We start from the raw sequence: 14,959 nt of genomic DNA on the forward strand, positions 1-14,959 counted from the left end.
ATCTTGAGCAAAAGACTTTTGACCCATTGACTTTGGCCCTAAGCCTTTTCTACCAGATTCTATCACTGTAGTTCCTCTTGTTCAAATTACCCTTGCCCTGAGTACTTAACTGTTGGAGGGAAAGAAAGTTAAGAGAAATTAAATCACACCCTTTTAAATTGCTGGAGTGCCATTTTGCTCCCACTTCATTTTGTGAGCTTAACTTGTCTTGAATTTAAGGGAAGTGGTGTGGTGTATTAAGAGATATTTTTTAACTGCTTATAATAGTGTAATGTTATACAACTGAAGAGTGAAAGAAATGTATATTCTTTTACTTGAAAACCTTGAGTCAGTGTTTGCTTGAATCATAGTAATTGCTGTCCTTTGTGTAACTATTTGATACTGCTCACTACTCTTGAGATAAGTCTGGCTGCTCCGCTACTGCTACCACTTTAACTCTGTAGTACAGGCTTGTACCAAATGTGAATTTGTACTGTCACGTGTAGTCTTAATTGTGTGTGGTGTTCCCAAAGGGTACTGCATATCATTCTGCCTAACACCCGCCAACCCTGGTTCGCTCATCTGATGGAAATGTCCCTCTCCCCACCAGTGAAACTACCCTGCCCGTACAACATATTGTCTCAGGACAGGGGGGAGGCCCTACACCCATGCCCACAAACTGTGAACTTCGCAGCTTGGCTCCTGAGGTCAGAGTTTGGACACATACAGCTCCCTCAGAGGTGCATGGACATACTCAGGGAAGCTAGGAACAAGGAACACACGTTATTGCTATGCCAGCAAATGGAAACGTTTTGTCATCTGGTGTAATTCCAAGGGTGTAAATCCCATTGATTGCTCACCCACACACATTGTGCTGTACCTGTACACTGGGTTGGTCTTCAATTCCCTAAAGGTTTTAAAGCCCACACTTGACCAGACTCCCCCAACAATTACAGACCGATCACCACTGTGCCATTCCTTCTGAAAATTCTTGATAAAGCGGCTTACCTACAGATACAAGCCTATCTGGAATCGCACAACATCCTGGGCAAGAGGCAATCTGGTTTTCACCCACGACACAGAATCAGCCTTGCTAGATTTAAAAAATCGGCTCCTAGAAAACATGGACAATGGTAAATCTGGCTTCTCCTGCTCCTAGACCTATCAGCAGCGTTCGACTTGGTCGACCACAAAAAGCTAGAAAACCACCTCATTAACTCTGCCCACTTCTCCCACGAAGCCACCAGATGGATAATTTCCTTTCTAGAGGGCCGTGCCATGAGGGTCTTCTCACACCAGGCATCAGCCGCTCCCTCTCCCATCAGCTGTGGAGTGCATCAAGGATCATGCACCTCGCCAACCCTCAACAACCTCTTCACCCTGCCCTTATATAATGACTTGGAATGTCTCGTCATAACGTTCACCAATTATGCCGATGAGACACAAATCCTCCTCCCTCTATCTGGTGACTACGAGAAAGACCTCAGAACACTACAATAGACCTATGCAATCATCCAGACTTGGATGGCGGTAAACAGCCTATACCTTAACAGGGATAAAACGGAACTCCTAATTGTAGGCCCCAAGGAAACCTTAAAAAAACTTGACACCAAATACAGCAATTTCAGCATCGAAAACGCTGTCATCCCAGTCTCAACTGCAGTAAAAACACTGTGTCTTTCTCGACTCCACCCTCTCCATGAATTAACAAGTTAGCTACATCTCCTCATCAGCAGCTCACACCACTAAAATCATCAATGCGGTAAAACCCTACCTCTCCGCCAAGAACTGTCTCAACATTGCCAGAGCCACCATAGGAGCCAAACTGGACTACTGCAGTGTCCTCCTATTAGGTACGTCTGCCAAGAACATAAAGGTTACAAATTGTGCAAAATAATGCTCTCCGAGCTGCTTTCAGTATCCCCAGGAGAGAGCATATATCCCAGGCCAGACAAGATGCCCACTGGCTCCCTATCAAAGAACGCATATTGTTCAAGGCGCTCACAATCACACACAGATGTCTCTCCCAATCGGCGTCCCGGTACCTAGCGGATCGAATACATCCTGCACAATCACTCAAACCCAAGCGAGAACTCTACTCTGACCAACTTGCGGTCCCTGTCTTTAACAGAGCCAAAGCCGGCTGTACCAGCTATGAAGTATTGGCACCAAAATCTTGGAACTTACCTCCCAAACTCAGGAAAGAAACATCACTCCTAGCCTTTAGAAAGGCTCTGAAAACCATACTATTCAAATAACTTTTTGTTCCACTGTAACCAAGGATTATTGACTTATGTGTATGACCCTGTACTGAGAACTGTACACTGTTTTTGCCTGCACCCAAGTGAATATACTGTAACAGCGTCACGATGCCCTAGGGCAGCTGTGCGCTTTATAAATGGAAATAAATAAATCTGGCTGCACTGTCAGCCTACACCACATCACAACAAAAGGTGGTGTGGTGTAAGATACCAGTGATTAAGGCCTTTATGGAAGGGGTTAAGAGGATTTATCCTCCCATTTCTCACCCACCTCCTGGGTGGGACCTAAATGTGGTTTTGACCAGACTCATGGGAGCTCCCTTTGAGCCTATGCATAAAGCAAGTCTAAAAGACCTGACTTATAAAACGTCCTTCCTAGTGGCTATCACTTCTATTAGAAGGGTTAGCGAACTACAGGCACTTTCTGTTTTAGACCCCTTTGTTACAGTCCACAGGGATAAGGTAGTTATGCGCACGCACCCCTGATTTGCACCCAAATTCATCTCGAAGTTCCATGTGAACCAGTCGATTGAACTACCTACTTTTTTCCAGAATCCCACTAGCATGGCTGAAAGAGCACTAAACACATTGGTTGTGCGCAGGGCAGCCATGTTCTACCTGGAAAGAACTAAACAACTGGGGAAAACAACCAATTTTTCGTTTCGGTGGCAGCTGGTAGAGAAGGGGGGTCCTGTCTCTAAATCCGCTATCTCAAGGTTGATTGTCAAATGCATCACACTGTTACACTCTTGCTAAGAGAGAACTGCCCTTCAAGCCAAGAGCACACACTACTCAATGCACTGGGGCATCCATAGTATTCATTGCAAATCTTCCCCTTGAGTCCATTTGCAAAGGGGCAACCTGGAGTTCTGTACACACCTTTACAAAACACTATTGCCTAGACACTCATTCTAGGTCTGATTCTCAGGTGGGACAAGCAGTATTAAGACATCTTTTCTCTACTGTTCCTTCTCACAACCCACCTCCAACTCTGGGTACTGCTCGCTAGTCTATGCACAGCATGTGATTATAAGCAGATTAACAAGCATCAGAAGACATGCATTACTTACCGTAATAGCATTTCTGACAATTGTATCTGCTTAGATTCACATGCGCCCGCCCTGCCTCCCCGCTCGGGGTGAAAGGAACATAGACATTTTACTACTTCTCTCTTCTTCATGTACTCACTCACTATAGCCTTGGGCTCCCTTATGGCAGGAAAAAATACAATCTGAGGCACCTCGGCGCGTGAGGGATTTTGGGTACACTACACAACACGATAGGGATATTGTTACAGACACGCCTATGCCGACGTCCCCTTTCGGTCCCTGGAAGACACGATGCAATTCTGCGGTTACCACTGGATGTCGGTCTATAGGCACAGCATGTGAATCTAAGCCGATACAATCATCAGAAATACAGTTACGGTAAGTAATGCATGTCAATTCTGAATCATATTTTATTTAAAGATTGTTTTCACCCAACAGTGTGTGGACATTCCTTTGTGGGGGCCTGGGGACTCACTGTACTTAAAAACCTGCCTGCATCACCTGAAAGCTTAAGCCTGGCTGATTGTCCATTTCTAACAAATTGAGAGCCTTGGCTGGGGTGTTCTGTGCCTTTACCCTACCATATAGAGAGCACAAGTACTGATACCCCCTTCCAGTCTTTACAGTTCCAAGGTTGAAAATGGCCAGAATAAGCAAGATTAAATGTGACCAAAAAAGGAAAGTGCGCAATCAAGGATGACACCAAGATCCCTGGAAAGTTGAGAGAGGAAGAGACTTGGATAGAGGGTGATGTTTTGAAGGGTTAGCAAAAAGCTCAGTTTTAGTAGAGTTTAGAAGAAGAGTTGGTGAGCATCCATATCTTCATGGCAGAAAGAGAGTGAAGATAATCGGAGAAGGTATAATAAGATACACATTTGAGGAAAATCAGCATATGGTTGGTGTAGGCCCAACGCAAGAGTAAAGGAATAGAGGGGATGAGGAGAGAATAATAAAAGTGTCAAGTATATGAATCTTATTGGAAACGAAAACGCATGGAGAGGGGACACCAGTGGCATCCAAGAGGCAAGAGTGGAATTGATTAGAGCAATAGGACTAGAACCAAGGAGCAGCAGACCCAGTTACACAATGGGAAGGAAAAAAGAAAGTGTTGTATGATCCTCCATGTCCAAAGCTGCAGAAAAGTCTGGGAGAATAAGAGGAATGCTTGCAGTGTCATGCGGTAGAGCAGTTATGTAGGATGGCCAGATTGGAGTGAAGGCAAGAGAGTTGGAGTTATGATAGATGGTTGATACTAGACTGCATGCTTAAGTGGTTTACAGAGGAAGGGAAGAAGCTAGAGATCAGTAATCGGAGAAAGAGCATGTTTGAGGCTTTTTATGGCCTGTTTTACAGGATGGAGGAAAATACTACAGGGGGTGGGGGGAGAGAGAAGTCTTTCCAGAATGGAAGTGAAGAATACTGAGAGAATAAGGACAGATGGAAGAGGATAGGATGGGGAAACAGTGCGGTTTGAGCATTGGAGCAGAAGAATAAGAGGAGACATTCAGAAGAAGTATAACAGGAACAATAGGAGCTGTTAGAACCAGACTGAGATGTGGCAGTGAAGGAGAAGCAAGGGAGAATGAAGAGTGCAGATTTTGAATTTTAGACTTAAAAAGGGAGGCAATATTATATGGTCGGAATGGGAAGTTCCGACTATGGTCTTCGTGAGTGTCGTGAAGATCGAGAAGGAAGGATAAGCGATGAGGTTAAAGGTTATAATGGATTGATGGGATAGGTATTTGGTGCAGTATAAATAAATATCAGACTGTATGTAGAGGGGAGAATGCAGCTAATTCTGAAGAGTAGGATTTATTCAAATGCCATTGCAATGTATGTAAAACACAAAATCGTGGGCAGACTGCAAGGAAGAGGTCTGCCAAGATTAATGGAGGCTAACAGAAGGAATGAGGAGAGGATAGAACGAATCAAGTGAAAATGACCTAACAGAAGAAACGACGACCGGGGAAGAATTAGGATGGATTGCGATGTCTGCAAGAGAGGGACGGGATAGATGCACGTTAGTGGAAAATGAACGTGCATGATATCGAAGTAGGTCACGACACAAAGAAGGAAGTAGGAGAGGGAGACTGCCGGCTGATGGAAGTCAGACACACGACAAATCACCTCCTCAAAGCAACATGTTTGTGCAGGTCAAACAAATTGAGAAAGGGATCCAAAGCTAGGATAAGGAGATGGCAGAACAAGCCACCTGGTTTACAAAAGGCAGTATAAAGTTACCCACCGAGAGGCTGGTAAGTATAGCTGGCGATGCTAAGAAAGGCCCAGATGGAGCTCCTCGGTAAGTGTCCAGTGCAGGCAGCTTTTCCAGCAGATGGAAGGCAACTTAATCCAGCACATCCCTTTACAACATCCGATACTGCCAAAGATAGGGGAGAGCAGACCGTGGCAAAGCTAGAAGTGGTAAATTCTACAACCAGTGGACTCATAACGACAGACTGGAGAAGAAAGACAACTGTTGCTCCTGGATTGTGGTTGCCCAGAATTTGCAGTGGGCCTGCAGGAATGAACTGGGGGTGGTAGTCTGGAGTGACAGGCTGATGGCAACATTCTAAGGGCTAAATGCTTTCCAGACTGTAGATGCCCTGGGATGCAGGGCGAGCATGCCAGTGCCCTTCAATGTTCACAGGACTAGGGGGGGGGAGGGTGAGGGCTGAAAAGTGAGATGCAAGTATTGATGATTGTGCCACACCAAACATTTTAAACAATGTGCCAAACAGTACCGGAGGGGAGAAGTTCATTGATGCACTATTTCTTTCTTTCATTTGTATGCATGCACCATACTCTATCGATTCCCCTGCTTTCAAGATGCACTTTCTGTGCTCCACAGCACTTGGAATACCTTGTAATGACTCATCCTTAGATGTATCGTATCCAGAACATGAAAGCACTCCTTAGCAGCCCTGCCACTGCTAAAAGGTCGTATGCCCTTGCTCTGCCACCTCTTTGCAGTACTACAGCTATTGCTACTGTTTAATCGAATAATAGTAATCTATTCAAGACAGTGTTGGAATGCACCAATTGAAATAAATCATATAAATGAGTATTGTGACTCATAATTTGAAACTCAGTACACCTCTTATTTCATGATAAATGCACATACAGTACCTCCATATTGGAAAATACATTTGTGTTTTTAAATTGTATTGAAATATCTTTAACACTTTGGACCCCTCCATTTGCTTTGATTGTGTATGCTGCTTATCTGTCTTTACTGTGCAGCATGTTGGATTTGGACTGTTTGCATCATAAGCTGTATTGTTTTTTTAGTGCTTTGCAGTCCGCTCACTTGGTTGGGTTGAGATGACCGAAGAAGAACTGGCTCCAGGAAGGAGCAGTGTAGCTGTGAACAACTGTATCCGTCAGCTGTCCTATCACAAGCAAAACCTTCAGGATCCTGTAGGTGGCTGGGGAGAGGTGAGTCCATCTGTCACGTACCGAATCTCAGAAACTAATGTAGTTAGTTGTCTTCTATTGCATGCTGATTGTACTGGAGCTGGCAGGTGGTTTATCTGAGATATTCAGGCATGCCACATATTGAACCTCCAGGATTGTGTAAGGGCTGTAGAGACCACAGGGCTCAATGGGGAAGGCGCTAATAAATAAAAATAGCGGGCCCGTTATTAGCGCGCAAGTCCCTTAGCAGGACTCTCAAAGGACGTGTGGTCAGACCACACGTCCTTTGCGGATCCCGCTAAGGGAACTCGGAATTGGGCGGTAAGGGTTTACCGGCACCGGCATCCTTACCGGTGCCCGTAAACCCTTACCGCCCAACTCGAAATGAGGCCCAAGGTTAGACATCGAAAAAACAGTGAGTTTAAGGTTGCGCTTCGCCATACTTAGCCATTTCCTTAAACCATCACTTACCTGCTGTTGAACATTGCGGTAGCATCCATCTTCCATCCGGCCTCGTCTCACAGCTGCATTGAGGCCGGGTTTCCATCTAAGGGAAGAAAACAGAAGAGAGACATTATTGCGGGCATAAATAGGAGCAACATATTAAAGACATTAAACAGAACGAACAGCATCACAAGAGCTTAAGAAAGACTTACCAATCATAAGGAGAAGCATAGTCGCAGCTGGACTGGACTAATCCTCATCAGGGATCAGTGAAGGAACTAGATCCTATCCGACGCGCCCCTGCCAGAAGTAGCAGGACTAAGAGCTTATCTTCCATAATTCACAGGAGCAGTATCATTACGTACCACCGCTCAGAGCTTTTCTACGGAGGGAGAGGCCTGAATGGCGTGATTCAAGTTCAGGGAGGGCTGCAACTGTGTCCCAATGCCTCCGCAGAGAACAGATGAGCGTAACAATGTGGAGTGCTGGGGGGCGGGGGAGGTTACATAGTAACTCCATATCCCACTTTGCATGTAACATTCTGTAACACTAACTCACTCTTGAATGGCTGGTGGCAGTGGTTTCCTTTTTTACTATCTTTGTGACATGTGATCTGCAGGTTGATGTCTCAGCTGCAGTACAGCATCCAAGGGTGACCATTTCCCCAAAATGGCCTTTGTCTTCTTTTTCGCCATTTCTTGTCCGTTCCTTCTGGGTTTTTACTCTATTGTGTGAATCGGGTTTGAGTGTATTTTGCCTTTGGCAGACTTCAGCCCAGAAGCCTGCCCAGACTTATGCGTGTCTGGAAAGGCAGAAAGTGAGGGAGGGTCCTGAAACGTCCCTGTCCTTTGTCTCTAGGTGTGCCTGAGTGAAACAAATTCTGATTGACTAGCTGGCTGTCGGGTAGAACAGCCACCCTGCTTGGTTGATTGACAGCCTAGGGCTTTGACTGAATTTGAACTTGTCAAAAAGGCGAGGTTTTTGTGACTAGAGCTAGTCGACCACCAGAGGACAACATCCGATGAAGGTGGCAAGAGACGCCAGCAGCTACCCTCTGTGTACCCAGTGAAGTCCTGCAGCTGTGCTGACCCAGTTTTCATTTCGACTAGTAAGTCCCTTCCTCCCTTGGGCTAGTGGGACCAATTAGCCTTGAGACCAGCTTCATTTTGGCACAACCCCCGACTTGTGGGACTTTACAGTCGCAGGATCCCAATGCCCGGGGATCCTTGACCATCATCGAACGCATTGTCTTCAGAAATATGAATCTGGCCAAAACTTTGTGGCCATTCAGAGGACCCTGCAGAAGCAGGACATCTTCATCCAGAGTCCCCTCACCGGAGTCCAGGACCGAGGGATCAAGTAACTTCCAACCAGAGCTGTTGGTGTTGAGAAAGTCGCCAAAACCACAAAAGGCTGCTGAATCAAGGAGAATCCATTACTGCTTATATTCCCTCTCTCGAGTGTTGCTGTCACGGTTCATGCCCCTGACCCCCTCAAGCATAACAGCCCCCCGGCAACAGTGGGATTACAGCCCTTAAAATTGGCCCGAAGGGCCTTTAAACACTGTAATCAGAACACTCTGACGCCAGGCTCATTATCAGCAATAGGACAAGTATCAGTCATGGGTCTAAACCCAACATGGGGGCACATAGCAAAGTTCTGTTCCTAGAACTGAACTATGCAGACCAGTGTTTTGGGTGTGGTCGGAGCTTTCAGGTGTGGCTGGCTATATAAGCCACGCCCAGGCTGGAACACACGCTTCGCGTAATTCTGCACACCTGCAGCGTAAAGCTCACCATGTCCAGCTCCTGGAATCATTCTGTTCTTCGCTCGCCCGCCACTCCAGAACATCACAAAAACATGTACGGAAGCGAGAGAATACAGGTTAGCAAGCTTGCAATAAATCCAATACAGCGCTGTGCTCCGCGCATCAACACTTACCTGTAATTTTCACTGCCCGGCGCTGCAAGTTCATTTTCATATGGTGCCTTGTCAAGAACTCTAACCGCAACCATCCCTGCGGAGACGAAAGACATTATTAGAGAGACTGCCTAGTCGGAAGAGACAACATCGAAAAGGACAAAACGGAGGGAGGAGAAAGGGACAGATTAGAAACTGAAAAGAAACAATGACTCACCTGGAGACAGCAAGAAGAGTCAGAGTCACAGCCGGTCTGGACCCAATACATGGGCCGGCAGACCAGTGAAGATACTAGCTCCAACGGAACGCCAACATTCACTACGCGCCCCTGCACAGAGAAGCAGGACGGGAGAGCTCTACGCATATAAACCCAAGGTGAGAAATATCCCCAGGGAAAGTGAATTCGGGATCAGAGGGAGGTGGGAGGTTCACCCACCACGGACCTAAACCTAATTACTCCATTCTCCTGTCATAGGCGCTACCCCCCACCAGGCAAATAACTAAGCAAAGAAAGCCCGAAATAGCACGCAGTCGGCCATCCAGCATTGTGTGGTGCCTCCGTGGATACCAGTTGAGCATAACAGAACGTGAAGCCTCAATTAAACATCCACCGGGGCGTCATGGAAAGTCGGAGACTGACCAACTAGCCCAGTTATTGGGGAATTATGGGCCGAGGTGCACTCAGTCCAGCAAGAAACCAACGCCCTTAGGAGGGAGTTGATGGTTACCAAGGATTGCACCGATGAGTTAGCCGATTACTTCAGACGCAGGCTAGCCAATCTCCGTTGCCAGGATGCATGCTGTCGGTTCCAGCCACATCCGTCAACCCAGTGCAGGTGGTCCTTCCTGGGGCAGTCCCCTTGGCCAACCCGGAACATTTTACTGGGCTCCAAAAAGAAATGCAGTGTTCCTGAACCAATGCCGCCTCCATTTCCTTTGCAGACCTGCAGCCTTTCCTAACGATCAGTTGCGGGTTGCTTTCGTATTATCATACCTGGGTGGCAGTGCCTCGGATTGGTCAGTGCCATTAATGAGTCAGGATGATCCACTCCTGCGGGATTTCAGAGGGTTTCAACAGGAGATGGAGAAGCTGTTCGCCCGACACACCCAGGGCCAAGCCCTGGACAACAAACTCCTATCTCTCTGCCAAGGAAGCCAAGATTTGTTAACATATATCGCAACCTTCAACAGACTTGTCATTGAAACTGAGTGGCCCAAGAAGAAACGAACCACATTGTTGCATCGAGGTCTACGAGGGGAACTGAAGGACGTATTAGCCCAGGTGGTAAACCCTCCAAAGGACTGTGCAGAGTTCATCAACCTGGTTTTACAGTTAGACCACAGGCTACAAGATCGAAGAACTGACCGAGCCAGAATGGACAATCGTGCTTTGTACGTACGCCCAAAGTAGAACATTTCGCGTTCATCAGAGAACTTTTCTGAACCCATGCAAATAGGAGGGGTACGCAGTCCGTTAACCAAAGCCGAAAGAGACAAAAGGAGGCAACAGCAATTATGCCTGTACTGCAGGAAATCAGGTCACTTCCTCAAAGAATTTCCGGTTAAATCCCCTAGGAGAACAGTTGGGGGCTACAGATAAAGAGGAAGGAGAACAAGAGTCGGAAAACTTTCAGGCCCGGCAAGCGTAGAGGTCCGCTTGTCGAGCGAAAGGAAGGAGCCACAGACCTCGCACCTTGCCATGCCTGTGATTTTGATCAGTCACCAACAACCGTCTTGGATGCATGCTGTGGAGGCATACATAGACAGCGGAGCCGTTGGTAACTATATAGACCAAGACCTGGCAACAAGGATGGCGCTTCCCCTTTGTCAAAAAATGACAACTGAGAAGGTCACCACTCTCGACGGCACCAAAATATCTTCAGGTCCTGTGACGCAACGCACAGCAGAAATTACCCTTCTGTGTCAAGACGGACATCGGGAAGCCATTGCCTTCAACCTTATCAAGGCCCCTCAGTTCCGGTGATTCTAGGGATGCCGTGGTTGGTGGCTCATAATCCCAACATAGACTAGCGTGCAAAACATCTGACCTCCTCCAACGAATGTGCTCACACATGCTACCAGGTGGAAATGTCATTGTCAGATCCGAAGGAACTTGTCCAAGGTAAAGAGGCGGTGGTACTTGGCGTAACAAATACGTTACCAAGCGAATATCAAGACTATCAAGACGTCTTCCAAAAGGAGCAGGCCAATACTCTACCCCCTCACAGGCCATATGACTGTCAGATCGACCTCCTACCTGGTGCGCAAATCCCATGTAGTCGGATTTACGCACTCACCAAACCTGAGAATCTCCATTTGAAATCCTAGCTGGACCAATACCTAGCAAACAGTTTTATCCGCCCATCCAAGTCCCCAGCAGCCTCACCCCTCTTCTTCGTATCCAAGAAGGAGGGGGACTTGAGAACATACATCGACTATTGAGCATTAAACCGAGTGACAGTAAAAAACCGCTATCCAGTACCCTTTATCCCAGAATTGCTGGACCAAGTCAAGGATGCCCAAATCTACACTAAATTGGACCTCAGGGGGGCATACCATCTTGTGCACGTAAAGAAAGGAGACGAATGGAAGACCGCCTTTCGTACCAAGTATGGACTGTTCGAATATCAGGTGATGCCCTTTGGGCTTTGCAACGCTCCCGCAGCATTCCAGTACTTCATTAACGACGTACTGCGTGAGCTGATTGACATGTGTGCCCTGGTTTACATCAACGACATCTTGGTGTACTCCACTTCTAAGAAGGGCCGTGTCAGGCACATTCGCTCCTTCCTTGAAAAACTCTGGTAGCACCAGCTATACGCCAAACTTGAAAAATGCTCCTTCCATGTCACCGAAGTCGAGTTCCTTGGTTTTGTCCTCACTCCCAGAGGTGTCTGGATGGATATGCATGAAGTGGATGCCATTCTTAACTGGCCATCACCGTCATCAGTCGTAGGTTTTCAGAACATGCTCGGCTTTGCAAATTCTTATCGCTGATTTATTCCGGGTTTCTCCCAGATTGTACACCCGATTACTTCTTTATTACATACAAACATTTCCAATGGACAGATGAGGCGGAAAAGGCTTTTCAGGAAAGATTTACCTCAGCCCGGTGCTGCGACACCACCGCCCAGATCTCCCATACGTAGTGGAAACCGATGCCTCCAGCATGGCAATGGGGGCTGTTCTCTCCCAAAGAGATCCCGATACCAGCCAGCTGCACCCTGTGGCCTTTTGGTCGCGTACGTTTTCTACGCCCCAGTTTAACTATGCAATAACAGATAAGGAACTCTTAGCATCAAAGCAGCCTTTAAGGCTTGGCGACATTATCTCCTAGGTGCCCGACATACTATCACGTTAATCACAGATCGTAATCTGCAATACCTTAAGGCAGAAAAGGCTCAATCATCCCATCAGCTCCGATGGGCCTTATTCTTCGCAGAATATGATTGTGATCACGTACAGTCTTGGAGTCCAGAACGGAAAGGCTGACTCCCTGTCCCGCATGGGTATCGATGAAAACGCATATTCAGCCCCAGACCCTGTAGCCATTATTCCGGGTGAAAGACGACTAGGGCTTACGACAACGTTGTCTCTGGATGATCTCCAAGAAGGAATTCAGATCCTAATGAAAAACAAGGCTTTACAAGAATGGACCACCCGGAGTGAACATCATATGACAAGGAACCAACTCCCATACTTCAGAGGACGTCTATATCTACAGAGTAAGACATTACAGGAAGAAGTTGTTTCCAGCTATGACGATTCCCGGGTAGAAGGACATCCAGGAATCGGCAAGACCCTAGTTAAGGTAAAAAGGAACTATTGGTGGCAAAAAGACATCACGCAGTTTGTGCTATCATGCAGCATTTGTGCACAGAATAAATCCCAGAAACAAAAACCTGCAGGCCTTCTACAGCCCTTGGTAATTCCGCCCGCACCTTGGCATACACTCTTCCCTCGACTTCATCACAGATATGCCTCCCTGACACGGATTTAACACCATCTTGGTGGTGGTTGATCTATTCTCCAAAATGGCCCATTTCATTCCACTCAAGGGCCTACCAACTTCATCCAGTTTGGGGAAGGTGTTTTTAGAGCAAATCGTACGATTACATGGTTTGCTGTCCATCTTGATCTCAGACCGACGTAGCCAATTTATTTCTAACTTCTGGAAGAAAAGTTGTGAAATTGCCCAACTTGATATCCGTCTACCCATTAGTCACCATCCCCAAACTGATGGTCAAACTGAGCAGACGAATCTGACACTGGAACAATACCTAAAATGCATGCGAAGTCAGGTTGAAGGGAATTGAAAAGATGTGCTATGGATAGCCGAATATGCCTAAAACAATTCGCTACACACCAGCACTGGACAGAGTCCATTTTTATACCATGTATGGAAGGCATCCACGTACTTCCAAATTGGATCCTCCCATGGCCTTGGAAATGCCTGTGGTAAAAACCTTAAATACAACCATCACTCAGGCCTTCAAAAGAGCAGCAGAACAGCTGTTTCGATCTAAAGAAAGACAGAAAAGGTTCTCTGGCCAACATCGAAGGAAGTCCCCAGAATACCAAGTCGGAGACAAAGCTTGGTTGGCATCTCGGCATGTGCCCATAAAAGGAACGCGAACATTTTGTCCCAGGTACCTAGGACTGTATACCATCAAAGCCATAATAAACCCTGTGGCTGTAAAACTAGCCTTACAGTCAAATATGCAAATCCATCCAGTACTCCATGTATCACTCATAAAACCTGTTCAGCCTGGAACTCTGGTCAAGTCACCACCAATTGCGGTGTTGGTTAACGGAGAACCCGAATTTGAAGTCCGAGATATCCTGGACTCAAAAGTCACCAGATCGAAGTTATTTTATTTAGTAGACTGGAAGGGATATGGCCCTGAAAACAGGACATGGGAGCCTAGCAATCACATCCATGCGCCACGTTTGGTAAAATGTTTCCATCGAAACCATCCAACCAAGCCAGGACCAGACAGAGGGATCACTGTGAGAGGGGCCTTAAGGGGGAGTGCTTTCACGGTTAATGCCCCTGACCCCCTCAAGCATAACAGCCCCCGGCAACAGTGGCACTACAGCCCTTAAAAGTGGCCCTAAGAGCCTTTAAACACTGTAATCAAAACACTTGAAGTCAGTCCTGGCGCCAGGCTCATTATCAGGAATAGGACAAGTATCAGTTATGTGTCTAAACCCAACATGGAGGCCCATAGCACAGTTCTGTTCCTAGAACGGAACTATGCAGACCAGTGTTTTGGGTTTGCTCTGGCCCTTCAGGTGTGGCTGGCTATATAAGCCACGCCCAGGCAGGCACACTTCGCTTCACATTTTTCTGCACACCTGCAGCGTAACGCTAACCATGTCCAGCTCCTACTTACCCGTTTATCTCCGGGCCGATCCTGAAGCCATCGATTTGAAACTAGGTCCAACGGAACGCCCGCGTTCACAACGCACCCCTGCACAGAGAAGCAGGACGGAGAGCTCTACGCATATAAACCCAAGGTGAGAAATAACCCAGAGGAAGGGAATATGGGATCAGAGTGAGGTGGGAATTTCACCCACTGCAGACCTAAACCTAATTACTCCATCCTCCTGTCATACGCGCTACCCCCCACCAGGCAAATAACGAAGCAGAGAAAGCCCGGAATAGCATGCAGTCGCCCATCCAGCATCGTGTGGTGCGCCCGTGGATACCAGGTGAGCGTAACAGCCGCCATAGAAGCCCACCAGACGTCCTCCCTTTCGTCACCACGACCAAGGACCAGGAACAAGGGTGTGCTACGCTGCAACAGGAAGGCATCCAGCTGGAACTAATTCTTCAGTTCTCAGATACTGTGGGGCCTGGGGTACATCTACCTTTTGCCAACTTTG

The 14,959-nt window shown here is 47.1% G+C and overlaps 1 protein-coding gene across 5 annotated transcripts in view; it reads left to right on the forward strand.

Moving 5' to 3' along the window:
• The window catches only part of APBB1 (amyloid beta precursor protein binding family B member 1), a 1,513,529-nt gene that overhangs the window by 915,640 nt on the left and 582,930 nt on the right, over window positions 1-14,959 (forward strand). For all 5 annotated transcript variants that reach the window (XM_069640532.1, XM_069640534.1, XM_069640533.1 and 2 more), the window contains one exon: window positions 6,581-6,727. In XM_069640532.1, coding sequence (XP_069496633.1) covers window positions 6,581-6,727 — 147 coding nt within the window. The remainder of the gene's footprint in view (window positions 1-6,580; window positions 6,728-14,959) is intronic.

The sequence above is a fragment of the Ambystoma mexicanum genome, chromosome 7q, assembly GCF_040938575.1.
Source record: "Ambystoma mexicanum isolate Mex_15411 chromosome 7q, UKY_AmexF1_1, whole genome shotgun sequence".
In the NCBI taxonomy this organism is placed as follows: Eukaryota; Metazoa; Chordata; class Amphibia; order Caudata; family Ambystomatidae; genus Ambystoma; species Ambystoma mexicanum.